At 36.5% G+C, this 23,676-nt stretch overlaps 1 protein-coding gene across 3 annotated transcripts in view; it reads left to right on the plus strand.

The window, feature by feature from the left end:
* The window catches only part of NEXN (nexilin F-actin binding protein), a 56,028-nt gene that overhangs the window by 30,629 nt on the left and 1,723 nt on the right, over positions 1-23,676 (plus strand). For all 3 annotated transcript variants that reach the window (XM_058538354.1, XM_058538355.1, XM_058538356.1), the window contains 7 exons: positions 1,237-1,278; positions 2,446-2,640; positions 2,743-2,919; positions 11,432-11,620; positions 14,712-14,909; positions 18,250-18,471; positions 23,429-23,614. In XM_058538354.1, coding sequence (XP_058394337.1) covers positions 1,237-1,278; positions 2,446-2,640; positions 2,743-2,919; positions 11,432-11,620; positions 14,712-14,909; positions 18,250-18,471; positions 23,429-23,614 — 1,209 coding nt within the window. The remainder of the gene's footprint in view (positions 1-1,236; positions 1,279-2,445; positions 2,641-2,742; positions 2,920-11,431; positions 11,621-14,711; positions 14,910-18,249; positions 18,472-23,428; positions 23,615-23,676) is intronic.

Consider the following 23,676-nt stretch of genomic DNA (forward strand, 5'->3'; position numbering starts at 1 on the left):
CCTAGTTCCTAGTATAAGCCAGGGTACAATGGAATTTCCTTGGACTGTGTGAGGAACAAACTACTTCCAGACTCTTTCATTGGTGTTAAAAATCAAATTAAAGGGCCGGCCCTGGGCCGGCCCCGTGGCTTAGCGGTTAAGTGCGCACTCTCTGCTGCTGGCGGCTCGGGTTCGGATCCCGGGCGCACACCAACGCACCGCTTCTCCCGCCATGCTGAGGCCGCGTCCCACATACAGCAACTAGAAGGATGTGCAACTATGACATACAACTATCTACTGGGGCTTTAGGGGAAAAAAAAAAAAAAAAAAAGGAGGAAGATTGGCAATAGATGTTAACTCAGAGCCGGTCTTCCTCAGCAAAAAGAGGAGGATTAGCATGGATGTTAGCTCAGGGCTGATCTTCCTCACACACACACACAAAAAATCAAATTAAAACAATAAACAATCTGAATTTTTACTTTCTAACTTTTCCCATTCTCCTATTGCTTATGTTTCCTCTTCCTGAGATCTCAAACGTCGCATTGTTTAAATCACCTATCTTCTCTCATTTCTCAGTTTGTTACGTACATTAATTAGCCTGCCCCTCAAGGTAACATAATGATATTTCTTATGAGTAATGGCCAAAAGTTCCCTCCTTCCGAATGAGGGCCTTTCCTACCTAGATCTGGTCAAAATATAGAGTAAACAATTATGACTACCGGAATTATCTTCCCTTCTAAACTAGCCATGTGAAAGCCTACACTTTATTATTGTGTCAGTTATATTTTTGCCATGTGTTTATATTGTAAAATATAGTCGTGACGATTATTTGATTACTAATGACAGGTTTTCCTTTTGCTGGGGCAGAGACAGAGAATGATGAAATGTTTCTGTATCTCAGTTTAAATTACTAATTTAATTAATAATTGCTGCTTTTGTAAGCTTACAGCCAGGTCATAAGAGTTTGGTCCATTATTCAAATTCCAGAATTACAAAGGTAGGCTTTATTTTAATTTTTTCTTAATATATTGTTCCCCAGATATTGATGTTTATATCAAAATACAAAAACTATTATAAGGTTTAATCTCCATTTAAAAGGACATAATTGGCTAATTTGGAGCAATATAAAAATATTTCAAAAATTATAAATTGGAAAATTTACCATAAGTCACAACTAAATTACTTTTCAGTTGTATGTTTAAAAGCAAAAAGCAGAAATCCGATGTAATGTAATGATATTAAATTCTCATTCAATAGATTGAGGACATAAACAATACGGGAACTGAATCAGCACCAGAGGTAAATGGACATTTCCTTTAATGAAACATTCACCTAAAATTATCTGATTCACAAATAATATTTTAATTAAAAAAATGAAAAAAGTTTTTATTCTTTTTATTATAAATATAGCAACAACAAAAAGGACGAAAATATTTTGCAAAGCAAGATCATACTTTTGCTCTTTCAAACACTATAGCTTAGTGTTTTTAAAGAAAAGTATGTTTTAGCTTTCATGGTTAAATTAGAGACACAATCTGAGTTTCAGATACTCTGCCAAGACTATATAGTTCTTGAACTGTTACTAATAGTTGAGATTGTTGAAAGCTAACGTTTTAAAAGGGCAGTTTTCTTTTCATCATTTGTCTTCTTTCCTCAGAGTTCCTGATGCTTTGTTTCAGTTATCGCGCACTATTAGAGAGTGCAGTATCTGTTACCATGAAGGAATGTTCAACAACCACAAAAATTTTAGTTTTCTCTTTTTAACTAACAGAGAAAGTTAAAAATCAATCAATTTGATGGTGTGCCTAAAATTACAGCCACATAAATTGGAAGCAATTTTATATTAGAGACATGTGTTACATATTATAACTTCTCTTTATTTTTGAAAAACATTCAGAGGCAACAATGGATTATGTAATAGAACTAATTAAAAATAAAAACAACCAATTTAAGAATATTTTAATAGGCTCAAATGCCAAAGAGTTTTGTCTATAATATGTTTTATAAATCACTTGGAAATACTGTTTTTTTTCCCTCACTAAATATTAATCGTATTAAGTATTTAAAAACTTGCATGGAGAGAAAAATCAAAACTGAATCCATCCACCATCAAATTGATTTAGAGTACACTCACATGCACATCAAGTTTTGTGGGATTAGTGCACGGATAGCTAAATTCAGATAATGTCATGCAGTTTTGTCCGAACAGCTGTACTAACACCATCTTCTAGGAAGGAAGATGCTCCTTGAACCTCGTCAGCAATGGATTTCAATAAGATTAACTCATAATGTACAGTGAATTCAGAAAAAGAGTTATTTAATAGAAATCTGTAAAAAAATATAAATTTTTGTTCTTCATAACATTGATGGCAATGTAATGAAATTCACCAATGATGAAGGTAAAATCCTGTGAAACCTAAATTTTGATTAGGAAGAAATATGCTAATTATCTGTTTTATAAATTAGGAAGGAGATGATTCACTACTGGTAACAGTGGTACCTAGTAAATCACACAAAACATCTGGAAGAATAAAGAATTTTGAGGATCTAGAAAAAGAACGAGAAGAAAAAGAAAGGGTCAGGTATGAAGAGGATAAAAGAATAAAATATGAACAACAACGACGATCTCTCAAGGAAGCAAAATGTCTTTCACTGGTCATGGTAATTTTTTTTTTTCTTTTAAGGAGCAAATCGAAGCAGTTAAGTTGGTTAGCAGCATTTCCCTTTATGATTAACAGACAGGTTTTCATAATGTTTTCTTAGGATGATGAACTGGAAAGTGAGGCTAAAAAAGAATCACTTTCTCCTGGAAAATTGAAACTAACTTTTGAAGAATTAGAAAGACAAAGACAGGAAAACCGGAGGAAGCAAGCTGAAGAGGAAGCAAGACAACGTTTAGAAGAAGAGAAGCGTGCTTTTGAAGAAGCAAGGCGGCAAATGGTAAAACCAACATATATAACATTTATATATATAATGATATTATACATAATATATAATGATCTAATTTATAATACAATAAATATATTATATAATGATATAATGTATAATATAATTTATATAATATAATATAATAATATATAAATGTTATATGTAAAACATTTAATATTAGGTAAGGTAGCTGGCCTTAGATAAGGTTCATTCCTATAAATTCAAGGAGCTTTTCTATATAAAAGGGTCTGATTTTGAAACTGTATACATATTCTATGTATAAAGTGCATCTATATTATTTTCTAGTTTCCATTAGACATTTTATCTAATATGCTTTAAATTTTTATTTTTATAAATAGTTGTAAATACTTGGTTTCTCTTCATCTGTTAGTTTAGACTGCAGTGTGTTTAATGGCAGGATACAGCACACTTTCAAAGTCCAATCATAACTGTACATTTCGTTTCTTTTTTTTTTTTTTTTGTGAGGAAGATCAGCCCTGAGCTAACATCCATGCCAATCTTCCTCTTTTTGCTGAGGAAGATCGGCTCTGAGCTAACATCTATTGCCAATCCTCCTCCTTTTTTTTTTTCCCCCCCAAAGCCCCAGTAGATAGTTGTATGTCATAGTTGCACATCCTTTTAGTTGCTGTATGTGGGATGTGGCCTCAGCATGGCCAGAGAAGCGGTGCGTCGGTGCACGCCGAGATCCGAACCCGGGCCGCCAGTAGTGGAGCGTGGGCACTTAAGCACTAAGCCACAGGGCCGGCCCCTGTGCACTGTTTCATTCAGTCCAGTTTTTCAAATGTTTGAACATATCAAAATAAGTTTACTATAGAATATGCAGTTTGCCATACAAAGTATGTATGTACGTATGTGTGTGTGTGTGTATATATATATATAGCATAGTGGTTAAGAGCATGGATTTTGGAGCCAGACTGCCTGGATTCAGATATCTACAATTTATTAAGTGTGAAACCATGAACAAGTTATTTAATCTGTGTCTTAGTTTCCTCATTTGTAAATGGTGAAAATAATTGTGCCTACTGCTTAAATTGTTAAATGAGTTAATACAGAAAGCAGTTAAAGTAGTGTCTGGCATATAATAAGTGCTTAAAAAGTGTTAACTATTATTATATTAATAGATTTATCAATAAAAAACAAAATTTAAATAACACCGATTTCAAATCTCATTATAAGAATTTAAAAATGGAACATCTAGGGGCTGGCCTGGTGGCACAGCGGTTAAGTGCGCGCGCTCCGCTTCGGCGGCCCAGGTTCGCAGGTTCGGATCCTGGGCGCGACCTGACACACTGCTTGTCAAGCCATGCTGTGGCAGCGTCCCATATAAAGTAGAGGAAGATGGGCATGGATGTTAGCCCAGGGCCATTCTTCCTCAGCAAAAAAGAGGAGGATTGGCATTGGATGTTAACTCAGGGCTGATCTTCCTCACACACACACAAAAAAGGGAACATCTATAATTTTTTAGAGCTTTCATAATTTCTTGACCAACTTCCATTAACGATATTCTAAAGAGTATATCTCCAAAATTATTTTTCTTTTTTAAGATACCATAATTAAAGTAATATTTGCCTATTTTTGTTTTTTATTGATATCAAAATAGTTTATAACATTGTGAAATTTTAGTTGTACATTAGTGTTTGTCAGTCACCATATAAATGTGTCCCTTCACCCCTTTGAGCCACTCCCCAACCCCTTTCCCCTTGGTAGCCACCAAACTGTGATCTCTGTTCGTGTGTTAGTTTATCTTCCACATATGAGTGAAATCATGCGATGTTTGTCTTTCTCTGGCTTATTTCGCTTAACATAATACCCTCCAGGTCCCTCCATGTTGTTGCAAATGGGACTATTTTGTCTTTTTTATGGCTGAGTAGTATTCCATTGTATATATATACCACATCTTCTTGATCCAATCGTCAGTCGAGGGACACTTAGGTTGCTTCCACTTCTTGGCTGTAGTGAATAATGCTGCAGTGAACATAGGAGTGCATAAGACTCTTTGGATTGTTGATTTCAGGTTCGTTGGATAGATTCCCAGTAGTGGGATAGCTGAATCATAGGGGACCTCTATTTTTAATTCTTTGAGGAATCTCCATATCATTTTCCATAGAGGCTGCACCAGTTTGCATTCCCACCAGCTGTGAATGAGGCTTCCCTTTTCTCCACAACCTCTCCAACATTTGTTATTTTTTGTCTTGGTGTTTATAGCCATTCTAAGGGGTGTAAGGTGATATCTTAGTGTTGTTTTGATTTGCATTTCCCTGATGATTAGTGATGTTGAACATCTTTTCATGTGCCTATTGGCCATCTGTATATCTTCTTTGGAAAAATGTCTGTTCATATCCTCTGCCCATTTTTTGATTGGGTTGTTTGTTTTTTTGTTGTTCAGTTGTATGGGTTCTTTATATAGTATGGAGATTAACCCCTTGTTGGATATATATGATTTGCAAATATTTTCTCCCAGCTGTTGGGTTGTTTTTTCATTTTGATCCGGTTTCATTTGCCTTGCAGAAGCCATTTAGTCTGTTGAAGTCCCACTTGTTTATTTTTTCTTTTGTTTCCCTTGTCCGAGTAGACATGGAATTTGAAAAGATCCCTCTATGACTGATGTCAAAGAGTGTACTGCCTATGTTTTCTTCTGGAGTTTTACAGTTTCAGGTCTTACCTTCAAGTCTTTAATCCACTTTGAGTTAATTTTTGTGTATGGTGAAAGAAAATGGTCTACTTTAATTCTTTTGCATGTGGCTGTCCAGTTTTCCCAGCACCATTTATTGAAGAGAGTTTCCTGTCTCCATTGTATGTTCTTAGCTGCATTGTCGAAGATTAGCTGCCCGTAGATGTGTGGTTTTGTTTCTGGGCTTTCAATTCTGTCCCATTGATCTGTGTGTCTGTTTTTGTACCAGTACCACGCTGTTTTGATTACTCTAGCTTTGTAGTATATTTTGAAGTCAGGGATTGTGATGCCTCCAGCTTCATTCTTTTTTCTCAGGATTGCCTTAGCTATTTGGGGTCATTTGTTGCCCCATATAAATTTTAGGATTCTTTGCTCTATTTCCATCAAGAATGTCTTGGGATTCTGACTGAGATTGCATTGAATCTGTAGATTACTTTAGGTAGTATGGACATTTTAACTATGTTTATTCTTCCAATCCATGTGCATGGGATATCTTTCCATTTCTTTATGTCATCATTGATTTCTTTCAGTAATGTCTTATAGTTTTCATTGTATACGTCTTTCACCTCCTTGGTTAAATTTATTCCTAGATATTTTATTCTTTTTGTTGCGATTGTAAATGGGATTGTATTGTGGAGTTCTCTTTCTGTTACGTTTGTCGTTAGAGTATAGAAATACAACTGATTTTTGTAAGTTGATTTTGTACCCCACAACTTGCTGTAGTTGTTGATTATTTCTGATAGTTTTCTGATGGATTCTTTAGGGTTTTCTATATATAAAATCATGTCGTCTGGAAACAGTGAGAGTTTCACTTCTTCATTGCCTATTTGGAATCCTTTTATTCCTTTTTCTTGACTAATTGCTCTGGCAAAAACCTCCAGTACCATGTTGAATATGAGTGGCAAGAGTGGGCACCCTTGTCCTGTTCCTGTTCTCAGAGGGATGGGTTTCACTTTTTCCCCGTTGAGTATGATGTTGGCTGTGGGTTTGTTGAATATGGCCATTATTATGTTGAGGTACTTTCCTTCTATACCCATTTTATTGAGAGCTTTTATCATAATTGGATATTGGATCTTGTCAAATGCTTTCTCCGCGCCTATTGAGATGATCATGTGGTTTTTATTCCTCATTTTGTTAATGTGTCTATCACACTGATTGATTTGTGGATGTTGAACCATCCCCGTGTCCCTGGCATGAATCCCGCTTGATCATGGTGTATGATCTTTTTAACTTATTGCTGTATTTGGTTTGCCAATATTTTGTTGAGTATTTTTGCATCTGTGTTCGTCAATGATGTTGGCCTGTGATTTTCCTTCTTTGTGTTGTCCTTATCTGGCTTTGATATCAAGGTGATGTTGGCCTGGTAGAATGTGTTAGGAAGTGTTCCATGTTCCTCTATTTTTTGGAATAGTTTGAGAAGAATAGGTATTAAATCTTCTTTGAATATTTGGTAAAATTCTCCAGAGAAGCCATCTGGTCCTGGACTTTTATTTTTGGGGAGATTTTTTATTACTGTTTCAATCTCTTTACTTGTGATTGGTCTATTCAGATTCTCTATTTCTTCTTGATTCAGTCTTGGGAAGTTGTATGAGTCTAAGAATTTATCCATTTTTTATAGACTGTCCAATTTGTTGGCATATAGTTTTTCATAGTATTCTCTTATAATCTTTTGTATTTCTGCAGTATCTGTTGTAATTTCTCCTCTTTCATTTCTAATTTTATTTATTTGAGCCTTCTCTCTTTTATTCTTAGTGAGTCTGGCTAAGGGTTTGTCAATTTTGTTTATCTTCTCAAAGAACCAGCTCTTTCTTCCATTGATCCTTTCTATTGTTTTTTGGGTTTCTATTTCATTTATTTCTGCTCTAACTTTTATTATTTCCCTCCTTCTGCTGACTTTGGGCTTTATTTGTTCTTCTTTTTCTAATTCTGCTAGGTGTAGTTTAAGGTTGCTTATTTGGGCTTTTTCTTGTTTGTTAAGGTGGGCCTGTATTGCTATGAGTTTCCCTCTCAGGACTGCTTTTGCTGCATCCCATATGAGTTGGGACGGTGTATTTTTATTTTCATTTGTCTCCAGATATTTTTGATTTCTCCTTTAATTTCTTCAGTGATCCATTGGTTGTTCAGTAGCATGTTGTTTAGTCTCCACATCTTTGTCACTTTCCCAGTTTTTTTCTTGTAGGTGATTTATAGTTTCATAGCATTATGGTTGGAAAAGATGCTTGTTATGATTTAAATCTTCTTAAGTTTATCAAGGCTTGCCTTGTTTCCCAACATATAGTCTATCCTTGAGAATGTTCCATGCGTGCTTAAGAAGAATGTGTAATCTGCTGTGTTTGGATGGAGTGCTCCCTCTATATCTATTAAGTCCATCTTGTCTAGTTTCTTGTTTAAGTCCACTATTTCCTTATTGACTTTCTGTCTGTATGATCTATCCATTGATGTAAGTGGGGTGTTAAGATCCCCTACTATTATTGTGTTGTTGTTAATATCTCCTTTTAGGTTTGTTAATAGTTGCTTTATATACTTTGGTGCTCCTGTGTTGGGTACATATATATTTATAAGTGATACGTCTTCTTGGTGGAGTGTCCCTTTTATCATTATATATTGCCCCTCTTTGTCTCTCATTACCTGTTTTATCTTGAAGTCTACTTTGTCTGATATAAGTATGGCAACACCTGCTCTCTTTTGTTTGCCATTAGCTTGGAGTATTGTCTTCCATCCTTTCACTCTGAGCCTGTGTTTGTCTTTAGAGCTGAAATGTGTTTCCTGGAGGCAGCATATTGTTGGATCTTGTTTTTTAATCCATCCCGCCACTCTGTGTTGGGATGGCTTGGAGAATTCAAGCCATTTACATTTAGAGTGATTATTGTTATATGAGGGCTTAATGTTGCTATTTTATCACTCATTTTCCAGTTCTTTTGCATTTCCTTTGTTTCTCATCCTGTGTCTTTAGACTACCAATTCAGTTTGGTAGTTCTGTATGATGGTTTTCTTAGTTTTCTCTTTGTTTATCGTATGTGTCTCTGTTCTGATTATTTGTTTAGTGGTTACCATGAGGTTTGTATAAAAAATCTCATAGATGAGATAGTCCATTTTCTGATGGCCTCTTATTTCCTTAGACTAAGTCGATTCCATCCCATTCCTCTTCCCCTTCTAAGTTATTATTGTCACAACTTATACCATCTTGTGTTGTGAGTTTGTGTTTAAAGTGATGAGGTTATATTTATTTTTGGTGTTTTCCTTCTCTTAATCTTTGATGTTATAATTAAGTGTTTGCTAACCTATTCTGATAGACAGCTGCAATTTTTCTGATTTTGTCTACCTATTTTTCTACTTGCTCAAAGCTTTGTATCCCCTTTCTTCAGGCATGGTGCCTTCTTGAGCATGTGTTATAGTGGAGGTCTTGTGGCAGTGAACTCCCTTAGCTTTTGTTTATCTGGGATAGTTGTTACTTCTCCGTCATATCTGAAGGATATTTTCGCTGGATAGATTATTCTTGGCTGAAAGTTTTTGTCTTTCAGAATTTTGAATATATCATTCCACTCTCTCCTAGCTTGTAAAGTTTCTGCCAAGAAATGGGCTGAGAGCCTGATAGGAATTCCTTTGTAAATTAATTTATTTTTGTCTTGCTGCCCTTAATGTTTTTCTTTATCATTTACTTTTGCTAGCTTTACTACTATATGCCTTGGAGAGAGTCCTTTCATGTTGATATATTTAGGAGATCTATTGACTTGATTCACTTGTATTTCCAGCTCCTTCCCCAGGTTTGGGAAGTTCTCAGCTATTATTTCTTTGAAAAAGCTCTCTGCTCCTTTCTCCTTCTCTTCTCCTTCTGGAATACCTGTAATCCTTATGTTGCATTTCCTAATTGAGTCATATATTTCTTGGAGAATTTCTTCATTTCTTTTTAGTCTTAGTTCTCTCTCCTCCTCCATTTGGAACATTTCTGCATTCCTATCCTCAATATTGCTAATTCTTTCCTCCATATTCTCAGCTCTGTTCTTTAAAGTGTCCAGATTTTTCTTTATCTCCTCCATTGTGGTTTTCATCTCCAACATTTCTGATTGGTTTTTCTTTATAGTTTCAATCTCTTTTGTGAAGAAGTTCCCGATTTCATTGAATTGTCTCTGTATTTTCTTGTAATTCATTGAGCTTTTTTATGATAGCTATTTTGAATTCTCTGTCGTTTAGGTTATAAATTTCTATGCCTTCAGGATTGGTTTCTGGGTGCTTGTCATTTTCCTTCTGGTCTGGATATTTAATATATTTTTGCATACTGCTTGAGGACATGGGCTTATTTTTCCTCATTCTGAAAATATCTGGCCGCAGCTTCTACCTGCCGCCACTGGATGGGGGTCAAGAGCTGTGTATTCTGAGCCCACTGCAATCCATGGGCCCTCTGGCCAACTGGCTGTGCTGGTGCTCTGGGCAGGAGGAGGGGTTCTTTCTTTCACCTACTCGATCCTGGGGTCTTCTCGCTCTTCCCTTGCTATCTGCTCTCCTGGGGTGCTAGCTTGATGAAGACACCCCCGCGATAGTTCAGTCCCCTCCATATTGGAATTTCCCACAAGCTGTGAGAGAACTTGGAGAGCAACAGTTTTCCCACAGAGGGCCGCCCTGCCCCCCTCTGAGAGTTGCACAGTCCCAATCCCAGGATTGCTGTCACTGAGGAAGGGGAGGAGTTCTCCCTACCTCCTTCCACTTCCTCCAGGGATTCCAGCACCTCCACCATCAGATGTAGTGCTGTGTGGGTCTCTCAGATGTCTTTTGTGTTGTGTGAATGTCTTCTGTTGGTATTTGAATTTCCTTTTTGTTGTATCTTAGGGGGGAGAGAGTTTAAGGGGGAAAGCTCACTCCACCATGATGCTGATGTGACTCTGTATCTCCAAAATTTTAATTTTCTAGATATTTGTTTGAAAATGTTATTACTTTTAGGTAATTATAGTTGCATAATACCTACATATTTTAGATATCACTGGTGGTCAATTTAATGAAAAGATAAATATTAACTAATCAAATAATAAATCTCAATGAATATTTCATTAATATTAAATTAGAATTTTAGTTATAAAATCATAAAATTTGGATTTTATATATAAAAGAGTTCCAGATAATAATCTTTTATCTGATTAGTATAAGTACCATAGTTCACAGTAAAAATTCCATGAAAATTATAAAACGAGAACTTTTATTTTACTACCAGAGAGACTCTGTTTAGGTATACTTGAACCTCAATTTAAGTACACACACACACATATTTTACGTTTGTTCTGGGAGAGTTAATGTTTAATAGAACTCTTAAATGACTCCTTAAAAATTTTTAGGGGCTGGCCTGGTGGTGTAGCAGTTAAGTTCACATGTTCCGCTTTGGCGGCCTGGGGTTCACTGGTTCGGATCCTGGGCACGGACCTACTCACCGCTCGTCAAGCCATGCTGAGGCAGTGTCCCACATAGAAAAGCTACAACTCTACAACTATAATACACAACTATTTTCTGGGGCTTTGGGAAGAAAAAAAAGAAAAAGAGGAAGATTGGCAACAGTCAGCGCAGGGCCAATCTTCCTCAAAAAAAAAATTTTAAACACTCCATCTTATTTAAAAATTTGACTTGCTTCAGAAGTTTTATTTCACTTAAGTACATCTTCATTTAGAATTTCTCCAAATTTGAATATTTTATCATATAAGACGTTATAAAGGAAGGCTATTTTGGTCAAGTATATTAAGGGCAAAGAAACATTCCTGTATGAGGTGGCTGATTGGTGCCTTTTGATTAGTAATTCATTCCTGTCTTTGATGAATCTCAGTTCTTAGTAATGAGTTGTCTCTTGGTTAGGTAAATGAGGAGGAGGAAAACCAAGACACAGAAAAAATTTTTAAAGGGAACCGCCCTGGTAAACTCAAACTCAGTTTTGAAGAAATAGAAAGACAAAGGAGAGAAGATGAAAAAAGGAAAGCAGCAGCAGAAGCCAGAAGGAGAAGAGAGGAGGAACAGAAGGCATTTGCTGAAGCAAGGAGAAGCATGGTGAGACAGAACGTGCCCGGAAAAGGCCGCTAGGATTCAGCTTTTTAGTGTATGTTAAGAGCAATCATTAAACTTTGGGGAATACCCCATTATTTCTGGAATTTGTGTCAAGAGGAGGGATGGCAAATAAGTTTTAAAGCCTCCTGTGGTATGACACCAGTCAGTTAAAGGTGTGTGCTTCAGTGTAGTGTTGAGAAGGTTCTGATTAAATTGCTATGCCTGGCACAGAGGATTGAATATTCTCGTCCTTCTCTGGGAAGGCATGTTTTCTCGAACTTAGTATCTGAGCAGGGAGTTTCCCCCTCCCACCTTTCCTTCTCTCCTCTCCACTCTCCTCTCCCTGCCCACATTTCCTCCTTCCTTCCCTCATTCCTTCCTTCCTTTCCTTCTTTCTTTCTTTCCAATTTCCATCCTATCTGGTATATATTAAATGACCAAAGCCATTTAATCAGAATTGTTGAACTCTCCAAAATGCTCACCCATCACTTCTGGATGTTGCTACCCAACTTAACTCTGTCACAAAGTTTTATTTCTTATACTATTTTAATGTTTGTAAAATGTAAAGATATCTGACAAACTTCATTTTCAAACAAGTTGACATGTGACTGCTGCATCCCCTTCTTAGACATTCTAATGCGTTTCAGTGATATCATGAGCTGGTTTTCTTCCTGTGTCTGGGTGAGCTTCAGACACATATATCCAAGTGTTTATTTGGCTTCATCACCCACCCAGATGCTCAGATCACAAACTTGGGAGCCTTAAACACTTCCACCTTCTCATTCGTTCCAATTATTCACTAAGTCTCATTTATTCTACCTCCTAAATCACTCTAAAAATCTTAGCAGTTTTTCCCCATTTCCCACTGCTACTGTTAATCCAGGTCACTGTTATCCCTTTCCTCTGGCCAACTCCTGATTAACTTGCTTTCTTGCCTATAATCCAGTCTTCCCTGTAAAGCCAAAAGTGATCTTTTTTTTTTTATTAAAAAGTAAATTTGATTATGTTACTATTTTGCTTAAAAATTTTCCACTTCTCTTAAGCAAAAATCCAAAAACTTTTAAAACAAATTTCTTTATAATCTTGCCCTAGGATATTTCTTCAGTTTCATTTCTTGATTCTTCCTTAATCTGCCATCTTTGTTCCAGACATACTAAATTTCTTTCCATTTCTTCAAAATGCTATGCTCTCATCTCTGGACCTTCACAAATGCTGTATGAAATGTGTCCCTCTCTCCTTTCCCTGTGCTCTGCTGTCTCCTATTCATATATTCCATTTTCTCTGGGAAGACTTTCCTGATAACACAAGTTCCAAAGAGGTGTTCCTTCTATGTATTCTTATAGCATTTAGTACTCCCCAGTGTAACACTAATGCTATATTGTTGTTGCTTATGGCTGTCTTTCTTACTCAATGAGGCTGAGACTGTTCGTTCAGCAAGCACGTGGCACAATGCATTCTAGCATAATAAACTTCCTATAAATATGTGTGGAATAAGTAATATTAAAACTATGTGTATTATTAGGTAATCTCTGGTTATAAATGGTTTCTAAAAACCCTATAAAAATTGTGAAAACACTAAATTTTTGGAGAATAAGCAGGTTCAGAAGTGGTAGATGAGAAGTAGCTGTGAAGATCAGGAGATCTGGCCATGGGGGCAGATTTTTGGGCCCAAACTGCCTTTTTACCATGATTCACTAGTAGAAAAACTGCAGGAAAGGAAAACTGCATTAAACCAAAACACTAATTTCCTAGAGACATTTCTGTATCAGGAAAGAGAAACTTTTTCTTTCATTTGTTGTTTTCTTATCCAGGGCCAAGTATTCTAATTTCATATTATAGCTCAGTAACTTTTATATTAATAAAAAAATTCCAGGCACTCTTTGGATTGTAAGACCATATAAACATTGTTTCTGAGTTGAACTGGTTCTGTGGTAAAGCCTTCATATATAAAACTTGGAACAAATAAATAACTACCCTTTGCCTCTCTGTTTCTCCTACGTCTGTTTCAGGAAGAGGGTCACAATTCAGGCCTGAGGTTTATGTATATACTTTCAGGCGAGAGAAAAACAGAATTAGATAACTGCTTTTCATGGTAAAATTTATTCCAAGTCAGCGATTTAAAAGCAAAGTTTCTATTTGCGATTTAGAGACTGCCTACGTATAGAAGGAATGATAATATAATAATAAAACTGCCATTTGGGAGCATACCATGCTGTCAGGCACACTGCTAAGTGCTCCCAAACTTTATTTAACTCTCATGACAACTCTACTAAAATTGTCACAGATAAGGAAACTCAGACTTGGAGAAGCTAGGTAACTTGTCCAAGGTCACAACTAAATGGCAGTTAGACATGTAATTCATAAAATTACTAAAATTACTAAATCATTATTTATAATTTTACTAAAAAGACTTTTGAAGTTTTGAATCTCACCTTTGTCACTAGTATTTGTGTTGACTTTGGACAAGTTACTTTTCTTTGCCTCATTTTCCTCATCTATAAAATGAGGATATATTAATAATAGGGTTACAGGATTAAATAAGTCAATACATGTAAAGTGCTTAGAATTGTACCTGGAAGCTCTAAGTATTAACTATTATTATTTATTTTTAATTATCCCGACAGTAAATAAATCAGTATAATAAAAGCATGGCACTAAGAGTGATTTTTGCCTGATTATGAAGGGATCATGATGGGTTATCTAATTCATTCAGACAAAATCATGATTTAACTGAAATGCTCTATTTTAATTGTCAGAATGGAGATTCATTTTAATCTAATTAAAAAGTGTTCTCAATATTAGGAAATCTTGATGTCTAATTCAAATTACTCATAGTATAAAGTCACAGTATGTCTTTGTGTTCATTGGAACGGAGAATAGATGGTCGCCATTTCTCTGTAACCACAAAATACCTTAATCTTATATTTTCTAATAACTCTTCCCTTGTTTATTGTTTTATACTTTAGAATTTAGGTCTCCTGGTTTTTAATTCAATGTGAAACTTTTCTACCCAAGTAATCACAGTTTCTACAAGACATTCCCTTTTTAGTATGGGTAATTCTGGCAAGAGTGATAAAAGAATTATTTTAAATAGGTAGTAGATGATGACTCCCCAGAGATGTATAAAACAATCTCTCAAGAATCTCTTACACCTGGAAAACTGGAAATTAATTTTGAAGAATTATTAAAACAAAAAATGGAAGAAGAAAAACGACGAACAGAGGAGGAACGGAAGCATAAGCTAGAGATGGAAAAACAGGAATTTGAACAACTGAGACAAGAAATGGGAGAGGTAAGATTTTAAGAAATATCCCTTTATATTCCACATATATTTATTAACCTAAGTATTTTACATGTATTACCTTACAATAACTTTCTAAGTATTATTATTCACATAAAGGATACTCAACATACTCCTATGACGCACTTGGTACAAGTTTAAGCATAGTTATGTGCACTTTCTAGCCTGCTATAACTCTACTCCTTCCTTGCTAGTTTAAAAAATATGTAAGATTACAAGCGACTGAGATACTACTATATTACCTTAAGTAGATATTTCTTCTATATACCTCACATTTGTGTGTGTTTACATTGAGAACTGTTGTTCTAGAGTACTTAATATACCCATTTATACTTATTTTCCTTGAAACAAACAGAATTAACCTGATAAATTTAACCCAAATAAGATAAAACTAAAGGAGTACCATGGATAGTAATAGGAACAGCAGTTTGGCAAGTCTTTGAATCAATTTATTTTACTAAATTATTCTCAGATATAATTTTGATGCTGTTAAATATTTTAGTATGAGTTCTCTAGTATTGAAATGAATTAAATACACATACACACACATAAATACAGACTGTATAGGGCCAGCTTCATGGACATGCAACTTTTGCCCTCACAAGATCCCATGCTCAGGCTGCGCTTAGGATTTAATGCTGAGGTTGCCATTTTGAAATTTTTAATAATTTTGTCTTTAAATTGTGTGTTGTAAGTGAAAGCTGATTGGACAATGGAGCATGTACTAGAGTCTTGGAGCCTTGGCTCACCTCCTGCTGTCTCCCTGCTTCCTCATGGTGGGTTCTCAGCAATCCTTTTCTACCTCCTGATGTCCCAAGGCCCTGTCTAACCTTCTTCCCACCCCTGGACGCTGCTGCCCTCTATCTGGATGGCCAACCAGTTTTGTAGGCAGGAGAAGGGAGGGAGAGGGAGGGGGCCAGCATCCCACCATCACCCTGGGCCTCTGGCTGGGGCCTGGCAGGAACGTAAGCAGGGTGGGGGATCAGCGCACAGTCCTGTGACTTGGGGCCAAGCGAGCAGTGGCTGTTCCAGCTTGGACTGGCAGTGACATGGCATGTTTGACAGGCCACTTGTGGGGGCCTCTCGCCAACTCCTGATCTAGGAACTGAGTGGGTTCCTAAGCAGAGGTTACAGTCTCTTAGAAGTTGCCTCTTTTTCATGGGTTGGGGCAGTGGGCCTGTGGGGATATTTACTTCCTTGCCCCAGCTGACCGAGACTGTAAATACTGTATAAATATATAGGTAATAATATCATGAATATGCTGTAGGAAAATATTTCAAGGTCTGGCCTCAAAATAAAAAAAATGTAATAGCATTTATTTTATAAAGGAAGCTGAAAATGAATTGTCTGTCTAGAAAAACTAACCTCTAAATTAGAATATATTTTAGTATACTGTTGAGATGTAATCTAACTAATATATGGCAGTATGTAACTGTCAGACATTCTAGTGCTATTGAGTGACTTACTGCACAATGTCTGGGCATTTTCAAGCAAGTAGCACGCCAATCCCAAGATCACCTAGACTCTAGCCAATTAGCTCAGTCATAGATTTGGATAAGAATGATTTGGGAACCATTGTGATATATCATAAATATGTTAATTTCTGGTATTTTAGGAGTTGCCACATAGACCAAAAAGTGAAGGTAGTATAAAGGAATGTTTTCTTTCTTTCCTCTTGGCTGAACCAAGAAATTAAGCCTCATGTCATATCCACTGTGACTCCCCCTCACCTCAATTTTTTTTTTTTTCGTGAGGAAGATCAGCCCTGAGCTAACATCCATGCTAATCCTCCTCTTTTTGCTGAGGAAAATGGGCTCTGAGCTAACATCTATTGCCAATCCTCCTTTTTTTGTTCCCCCCGAAGCCCCAGTAGATAGTTGTATGTCATAGTTGCACATCCTTCCAGCCGCTGCATGTGGGACGCGGCCTCAGCATGGCCGGAGAAGCGGTGCATCGGTGCGCACCCGGGATCCGAACCCCAGGCCACCAGTAGTGGAGCGCGCGCACTTAACTGCTAAGCCATAGGGCCGGCCCCTCAATTTTTTTTTCCCTCTGCCTGGAACTCTAGGTCTTCTCCAGGAAAAGTATGGCAGGAATAATTGCAATATTTTACCACTCCATATAGTGAGATTGGGGTTTAGTGTAAGAAGTATACAAAGAACTAGTAATGATAGATTGCGAAAAGGCAAGGGAAAAGGAACCTGAATAAAAAGTATTCAAGATAAAATAGTATAAAGAATGGGAGGCCAATTTTGGTTGACTCCTTTTCTATGTTTCTTGGCAGAATATCAAATTGACATTGCAAGTGATATGTAGCGAAATGTAGGGATTTTACCTGACTGTATCTGTAGAAATGCTTAATTCAGTTAACTTGAGTAGTAAGAGTGATATTTAATTTTATTAGACTATCATCAAATCAAAGACAGGAGGAATTTTAGAGATACTCTGGCTCTATATAGAGATGAAAAAATCATGTCCAGAAGATTAAGTGACTAGGCAAAAGGCCACACAGTATCAGAGTCAGAACTAGAACTTATATCTGACTCGTAGCCCAGTGCTCTTTCATTTCTTCACCTTCCCCTAAACAAAGATCTTCCTACAACTCCTAGTAAAAGCTAATGTTGACATGCATATTTTAGTTTTCGCAGGTTATAATGGAATCTTAAATGAGGTTTTGAGCCATATTCCCTAAGGAAATATTTTTTATTTATTTATTTTTTTGTGAGGAAGATCAGCCCTGAGCTAACATCCATGCCAATCCTCCTCTTTTTGCTGAGGAAGACTGGTCCTGGGCTAACATCTGTGCCTGTCTTCCTCCACAGCAGCGGAACGTGCACACTTAACTGCTATGCCACGGGGCCGGCCCCCCTAAGGAAATATTTTAAATGAAACATTATCTAAGTCTTAAATTTGTAGCACTACTTTTTTTGTGTGAGGAAGACTGGCCTCACCTAACATCTGTTGCGAATCTTCCGCTTCTTTCTTGAGGAAGATTGTCCTTGAGCTAACATCTGTACCAGTCTTCCTCTATCTTGTATGTGGGACGCCACCACAGCCTGCCTTGGTGAGCAGTGTGTAGATCCGTGCCCGGGATCGGAACCTGTGAACCCTGGGCCGCTGAAGCGGAGCATGAGAACTTAACCACTATGCCAGCAGGCTGGCCCCTGTAGCATTACTTTTAATTAGTACATTTAGGTATTGCGTTTAGGGAGGAGATTATTTAACCTTTATTTTTGGCTTCAAATAAGAAATGGTGAACACTTTTTGAATGGTTTATTGTACAAACTGATTTTCTGATATTTAATATATAAAAATCTTAATTTTTTTGAAGGAAGAGGAAGAAAATGAAACCTTTGAACTGAGCAGGGAATATGAAGAATTAATCAAATTGAGAAGGAGTGGCTCTATTCAAGCTAAAAATCTAAAAAGCAAGTTTGAAAAAATTGGACAATTGTCTGAAAAAGAAATACAGAAAAAGATAGAAGAAGAACGAGCAAGAAGAAGAGCGATTGACCTTGAAATTAAAGAGCGAGAAGCAGAAAACTTTCATGAGGTATACTATTCTATATTTAACATAGTTATGGTGTACAGTAATGATAATGAACTCAACAGAAATAACATTGACATTTCAAAATTTTGGTACTTACAATTAACCCTAGGTGTATATTATAATCTGGGAATAGCAAAAGCACACTAAGATCTTAAGAGACTTTGAAAAATTTCCCCACTCTAGCATTGTTTCAAAATGACTTTTATCAGAATTAAAGCCTATAGTAAACATCAAATGGCTCACTCTGGCAAAAATAGTTCAGAAGTATTTACTGGCACTAGTTTTAGTTTGAATCAGTAGAACCAGTGTCATTCGAGGTAAACTTGAGATTATTCTTTGTATAATTCAGAGATTATTATAGTTTCTTATTTAAAGATGAAGCCAATAAAGCCTATATAATCTGCTCAAAGTCATACCAATAATTCAATGGCAGAGCCTAAATCAGAATTCAGATGACATGAATTTGAAGTACTTCCATATGTAAAATAAAGATGCAATCACTAGATGACCTGTAATGTCCCTTCCAGCTTAAGGACTAGTTCCATCATTATGAATATTGATTTAAGTAGGATCTGGAAAATTTTTTCTGCCAGAATTACCATTTAATAATATTTAACAGCATTTAACCTATATTATTCTAAAAATGCATTTTCATCAAATATTCAACTAGTAAAACAGGTGTGGGAAGTTGGGAGGGCCTTCAGAGGATACCATGAAAAAAAGAGAGAATGAAGAGATTATGTGCACATTCTCCGGACTATAAGCAATTCACTATTATTGAGGCAAGCAGAGTGCCAGAACAGCAAAAGATAATGAAGATGCAAACACAGGTGAGATGACCATAGAAGGTCTTAAATGCCATGTTAAGGAACTTTTATTGGAGTGCATTGAAGGAAGTGTGAAAACGGAGTGATGTTATCAAATAGGCATCTTTATAGCTAGATCATGCTGAAACTCAAGATGGGTTTAGATTCACGCATTAAAAAATTATTTGAATGCCTACTAAGCTCCAGGGACTGTTCTGGACACTGGTACAACATTGGTGAATAAACCTGCAGTCCTTGCTCATGTAGTGTTTAGAATCTAACAGGTGGTGGGGTGGAAAACAGTTATTGGCTAGTAAATAAACCTACAGAGATTAACAAAGCAGGGTAAAGGAAATAGAGTATGTGGTACTATTTTGTAGAGGGTGGTCAGAGAGGGCCTGATGAGGATTTGAACTAGGGCTGGAATGGAGAGGACAGATAAATATGTAGGATACAAAACTGGCAAGACTTGGGGATGATGGTGGAGAGGAAGAGAGGGAGAGGAATTAATCAAAGTGACGGTGGAGAGGAAGAGAGGGAGAGGAATTAATCAAAGTGACTGGTATACATGAACATAAGGTATTATGGGAATATAGGAGTTTGGAAGGAAGGGAGTTCACAAGCTATTTTAGACAAATGGAGATGCTGTGAATCATTCAGATATCCATCAATTAAATGGATATGCATCTGAACTTTGTGCAACATACACTAAAACTTAAGGACATAGGCCTTAGGCTAGTTGCAAATAAACCATTTTGTCACTGCTAAAAGCAAACACCATTGCTGTTTTTCACATCTTCTATGTTGGGGGCCTGTGTTAAGTTTTGGGGACATAAAAGTGAATATAATAGGCCCTCATCCTAATGAGATGAGAACAATATAATTGTTATAAGTGCTAAAATAGGAGTTATATATTTAATGTGTTTATGGGATCAACTAGGGTGCAGTCAATATTCCTAGGAGAGGTTTAACAGGAATGAGAAAATGACATTTAAATTGAGTGTGAAGGTTGAATAGAAGTTACAGTTAAAGGGGGGAAGCATTCCAGATTGGAGGGACAATGTGAGTCAACACAAAGGTTGTAAAAATTTATCTGGGGAGTGGAAAATATGTTCAAAGGCAAGGTTCATAAGAGTAATGGGTGATAGAATAAAAAGTTGAGAAAGTAGATTGTGGCTACCTGATGAAGGGCCTTTTTAACCTTGCAGAGACTATGATGTGGGAACAAAGTTTAAGTTTTAGGACAGAGTGATAAAAGGCTTGTTTGTTTATAAAAGAATTCTGGGATCATGGAGGATGACCTGGAAGACAGGCACAAGGGCATGAAGTTGGAATCAAAGGAGAAAAATGAACCCAACTTTAACAAAGCTGGGTAACAGGTTGTTTATGGAGAGGTGGTTGTCGAGCCCAACATTATTTCAGGATTACTGGGGAAAATCGATGATACTACAGAGAATTCAGGTCTGGAGAGGTGCAGTGAATGAATTGTTTTGGACATGTGAAGTCTGAGCTGTATTTGGATGAGGTAAAGGCAGTCTGAAACGTTAAGTGCTGAGCTCAGGTGAGAGGCAGGAGCTATAGACTGTAACTTTTTTAGATAGTATTTGAAGGTATGGAAGTAAAGTCATCTTTGAAGAGTTGAATAGTTTGAAGGTGAACGATAAAACCCCTGAGAACGCCAACACTCAATGAATGGATGGCCACAATATCAGTTGATTCTTTAGAGAGAAATGTATCACAGAAGGCAAAGAAAGGTTCAGTCATTATGCACTTGCTTCCTTTTTTTTTTTGTTAAAAGCAGTGAAACCTCAGAGCAGACATAGCTAGCCCTCCAAAAATGTAGGTAAGATAAGAATAAAAGAAATGAGGTGGGTCACTTCTTGTTTTATTGCTATTACTGGCTCTCTTTTGTATGAAAGGATATGAGATTAGGACACGGCTGATCTGTAACCCTTGAGGATGTCCTGAATGGAGTTTCCTGTGAAGAATGTTAACATCCCTCTTATCATATCCCCCTAGAAGGTCATTGAGATATCATTTAAAAACTTGTGTTAGCATAATTTTGGTATTGAGTGCAATCAACTTCCAGAGTAGGACCGTCCCTTCCCAACTGACCATGTCTAGTTCCCTCCTTTAGAAAATGTCAATGTTCAACAGGTCTTCTGTTTATATTCCAGACATCTTTCAAGGTCTAGCTCATTCATGTAACCTTCCCTAATCAAAGAATTCCATCCCAGCTCCTGTAGCCCTTAACCCGTTATCACTCATTTGGTACTTAAATCACTTAATTGCCTTATAGTGTGACTTTCTAGTTAAATTTTCCAATAAGGTATACTCTACTCCAGTAAGGTATACTCTATGATTCCTTATGCTCCTTTTTATCTCAAATTTACTACCTAATTGTGCTGCTTTTAATATTCATGTGCTGGGGAAGTCAATGCCATATTAAGAATGCACCTAGAGAACAAAGATCATTACATTTAACACGACTCTTAGTAGATTCATTTCCCAGAAACATATTTAACCTGGCTTTTCAGAGATTAAAGAAAAGGCAAAATTGTACTTAACAAGTGAAAGACCGTTCATAAGCTTTCTCCTAGTTAGCTTATGAGGAATTCTTTCACTTATCAAATTTATTTTCTAAAGGCAGGTTTAAGATAGCTAAACAGTTATGAATTTGCACAAACTTTTATCCTAAAATCCAGAAGGCAAGTTAGTTATTAACTGGGAGGGATTCTGTCAGAATAGCAGTTATCGTACCTGCTGAAATATCCTATCTTTAAGATTCCATTTGGTAAGCAAAGAATAAAATTAACTGTATACTGTCAACAAAGAGGTCCTTTTTTTGATGTAAGCCTCAGATAAACCTGTTGGGATAAAACTGCAGTAAGCAAACCATTGTTTAACGTGTACTTTCTAGCCTATCTTTTAAGTATAATAAAAAAAATCATATCAACATTTCATTAGCACTAACTGTAGCCAGGCATTATGTTTATCAACTGAAGGTAAATAATGGCACAAATAGAATTCACCCCTTGGTAACTCACTGTGTCTGATCTACGATTTTCCAACATAAAATAAAAAATCTGATTCAGGAGAAGCAGAAAACAACTATCCAACTTACTCTAACAACTCCCACATTCATTGGAACTGAGGTGTAATACCCTCAAACTGATGTAAAACATCCATGAACCAAGATTTTTCTTATATAGGCAATTATTTTACAGCTTGTTTCAAAATTCCCTTGATTTAGTTGGATGTGGTAAGCAATTTCCTCATAGTACGGTGAAATATAAATGGTAAGATTTCCAGACAGACCCACAAAAGCCTAAGCAGCTTAGAAACCAGGAGTCAACTACAACTCGAGTACTTTAGAAATCATGAATTAACTGTTCTCAAAGAACAGTGACCTCATTAGCACCAAACTGGTTTTATATAAAGATTCAACACAATTTGACAGTTGAAACTGCTCTTAAATTACTCCGTTAATTATTTCCATGGCTCCCAACTTTCACCCCTAAATAGATGACTCACAGCCGTACTTTACCTCAATGATTTCCCCAAGTTCCAGCCATTGCCTCTTTTGAGTTGTCTTCCCATTTATTCTACCTGCAAACACTCTTCTGTCATTTGACCATCAATAAATTATTTGTTGGATGGAATTCATCTCAAAGACAGTTACTAAGAAGGGTGAGGAAGAAAATCATGAAGTGGGAAATAACAAAACAGAAATAGCATTTTCTGTATGATGTAGTAGGGTGAAGAGTGATATGGAAACTCTTGTGAGAAGAAAGGGAGTATTTTAACAATCGTTACAATGCATAGTATCCCCACCCTTTTCTGTTATTCAGTACTATCAGCAAGCACTGAGAGTTGGTTGGGCAAACAAATACACTGGGACTTGTGATACTGTGTTATCTTTACACTGGGAAAAAAGGATTCCAATTGTTAAAGAGAATGTTTCACAAAACCTTCATCTTTCCCAAATTGGAGGATAGTGAAAATCTCGATGTCTGCATTGTAGCACAAATATGCATACCAAACACGTAAATTATTTTGTGCCTATAAATGACACCTTTAGAGCTATTAACGCTTTAGTTCATGTTGGTTTTTAGAAAACAAGCAATTCTTATTCCTGGCCCACTTTCATTAAGGAAGAAGATGTTGATATGAAGCCTGCAAAAAAAAGTGAGGCTCCATTTACTCATAAAGTGAATATGAAAGCTAGATTTGAACGAATGGCTAAGGCAAGAGAGGAAGAAGAACAAAGAAGAATTGAACAACAAAAGTTGCTACGCATGCAATTTGAGCAAAAGGAAATTGATGCGGCACTGCAAAAGGTACCAGGCTTACATATCCTTTATTTTCCAAAGATGCTCTCTTAAAAATCATGAAGTTTTAT

This window comes from Diceros bicornis, chromosome 4 (genome assembly GCF_020826845.1).
Source record: "Diceros bicornis minor isolate mBicDic1 chromosome 4, mDicBic1.mat.cur, whole genome shotgun sequence".
NCBI classification, from domain to species: Eukaryota; Metazoa; Chordata; class Mammalia; order Perissodactyla; family Rhinocerotidae; genus Diceros; species Diceros bicornis.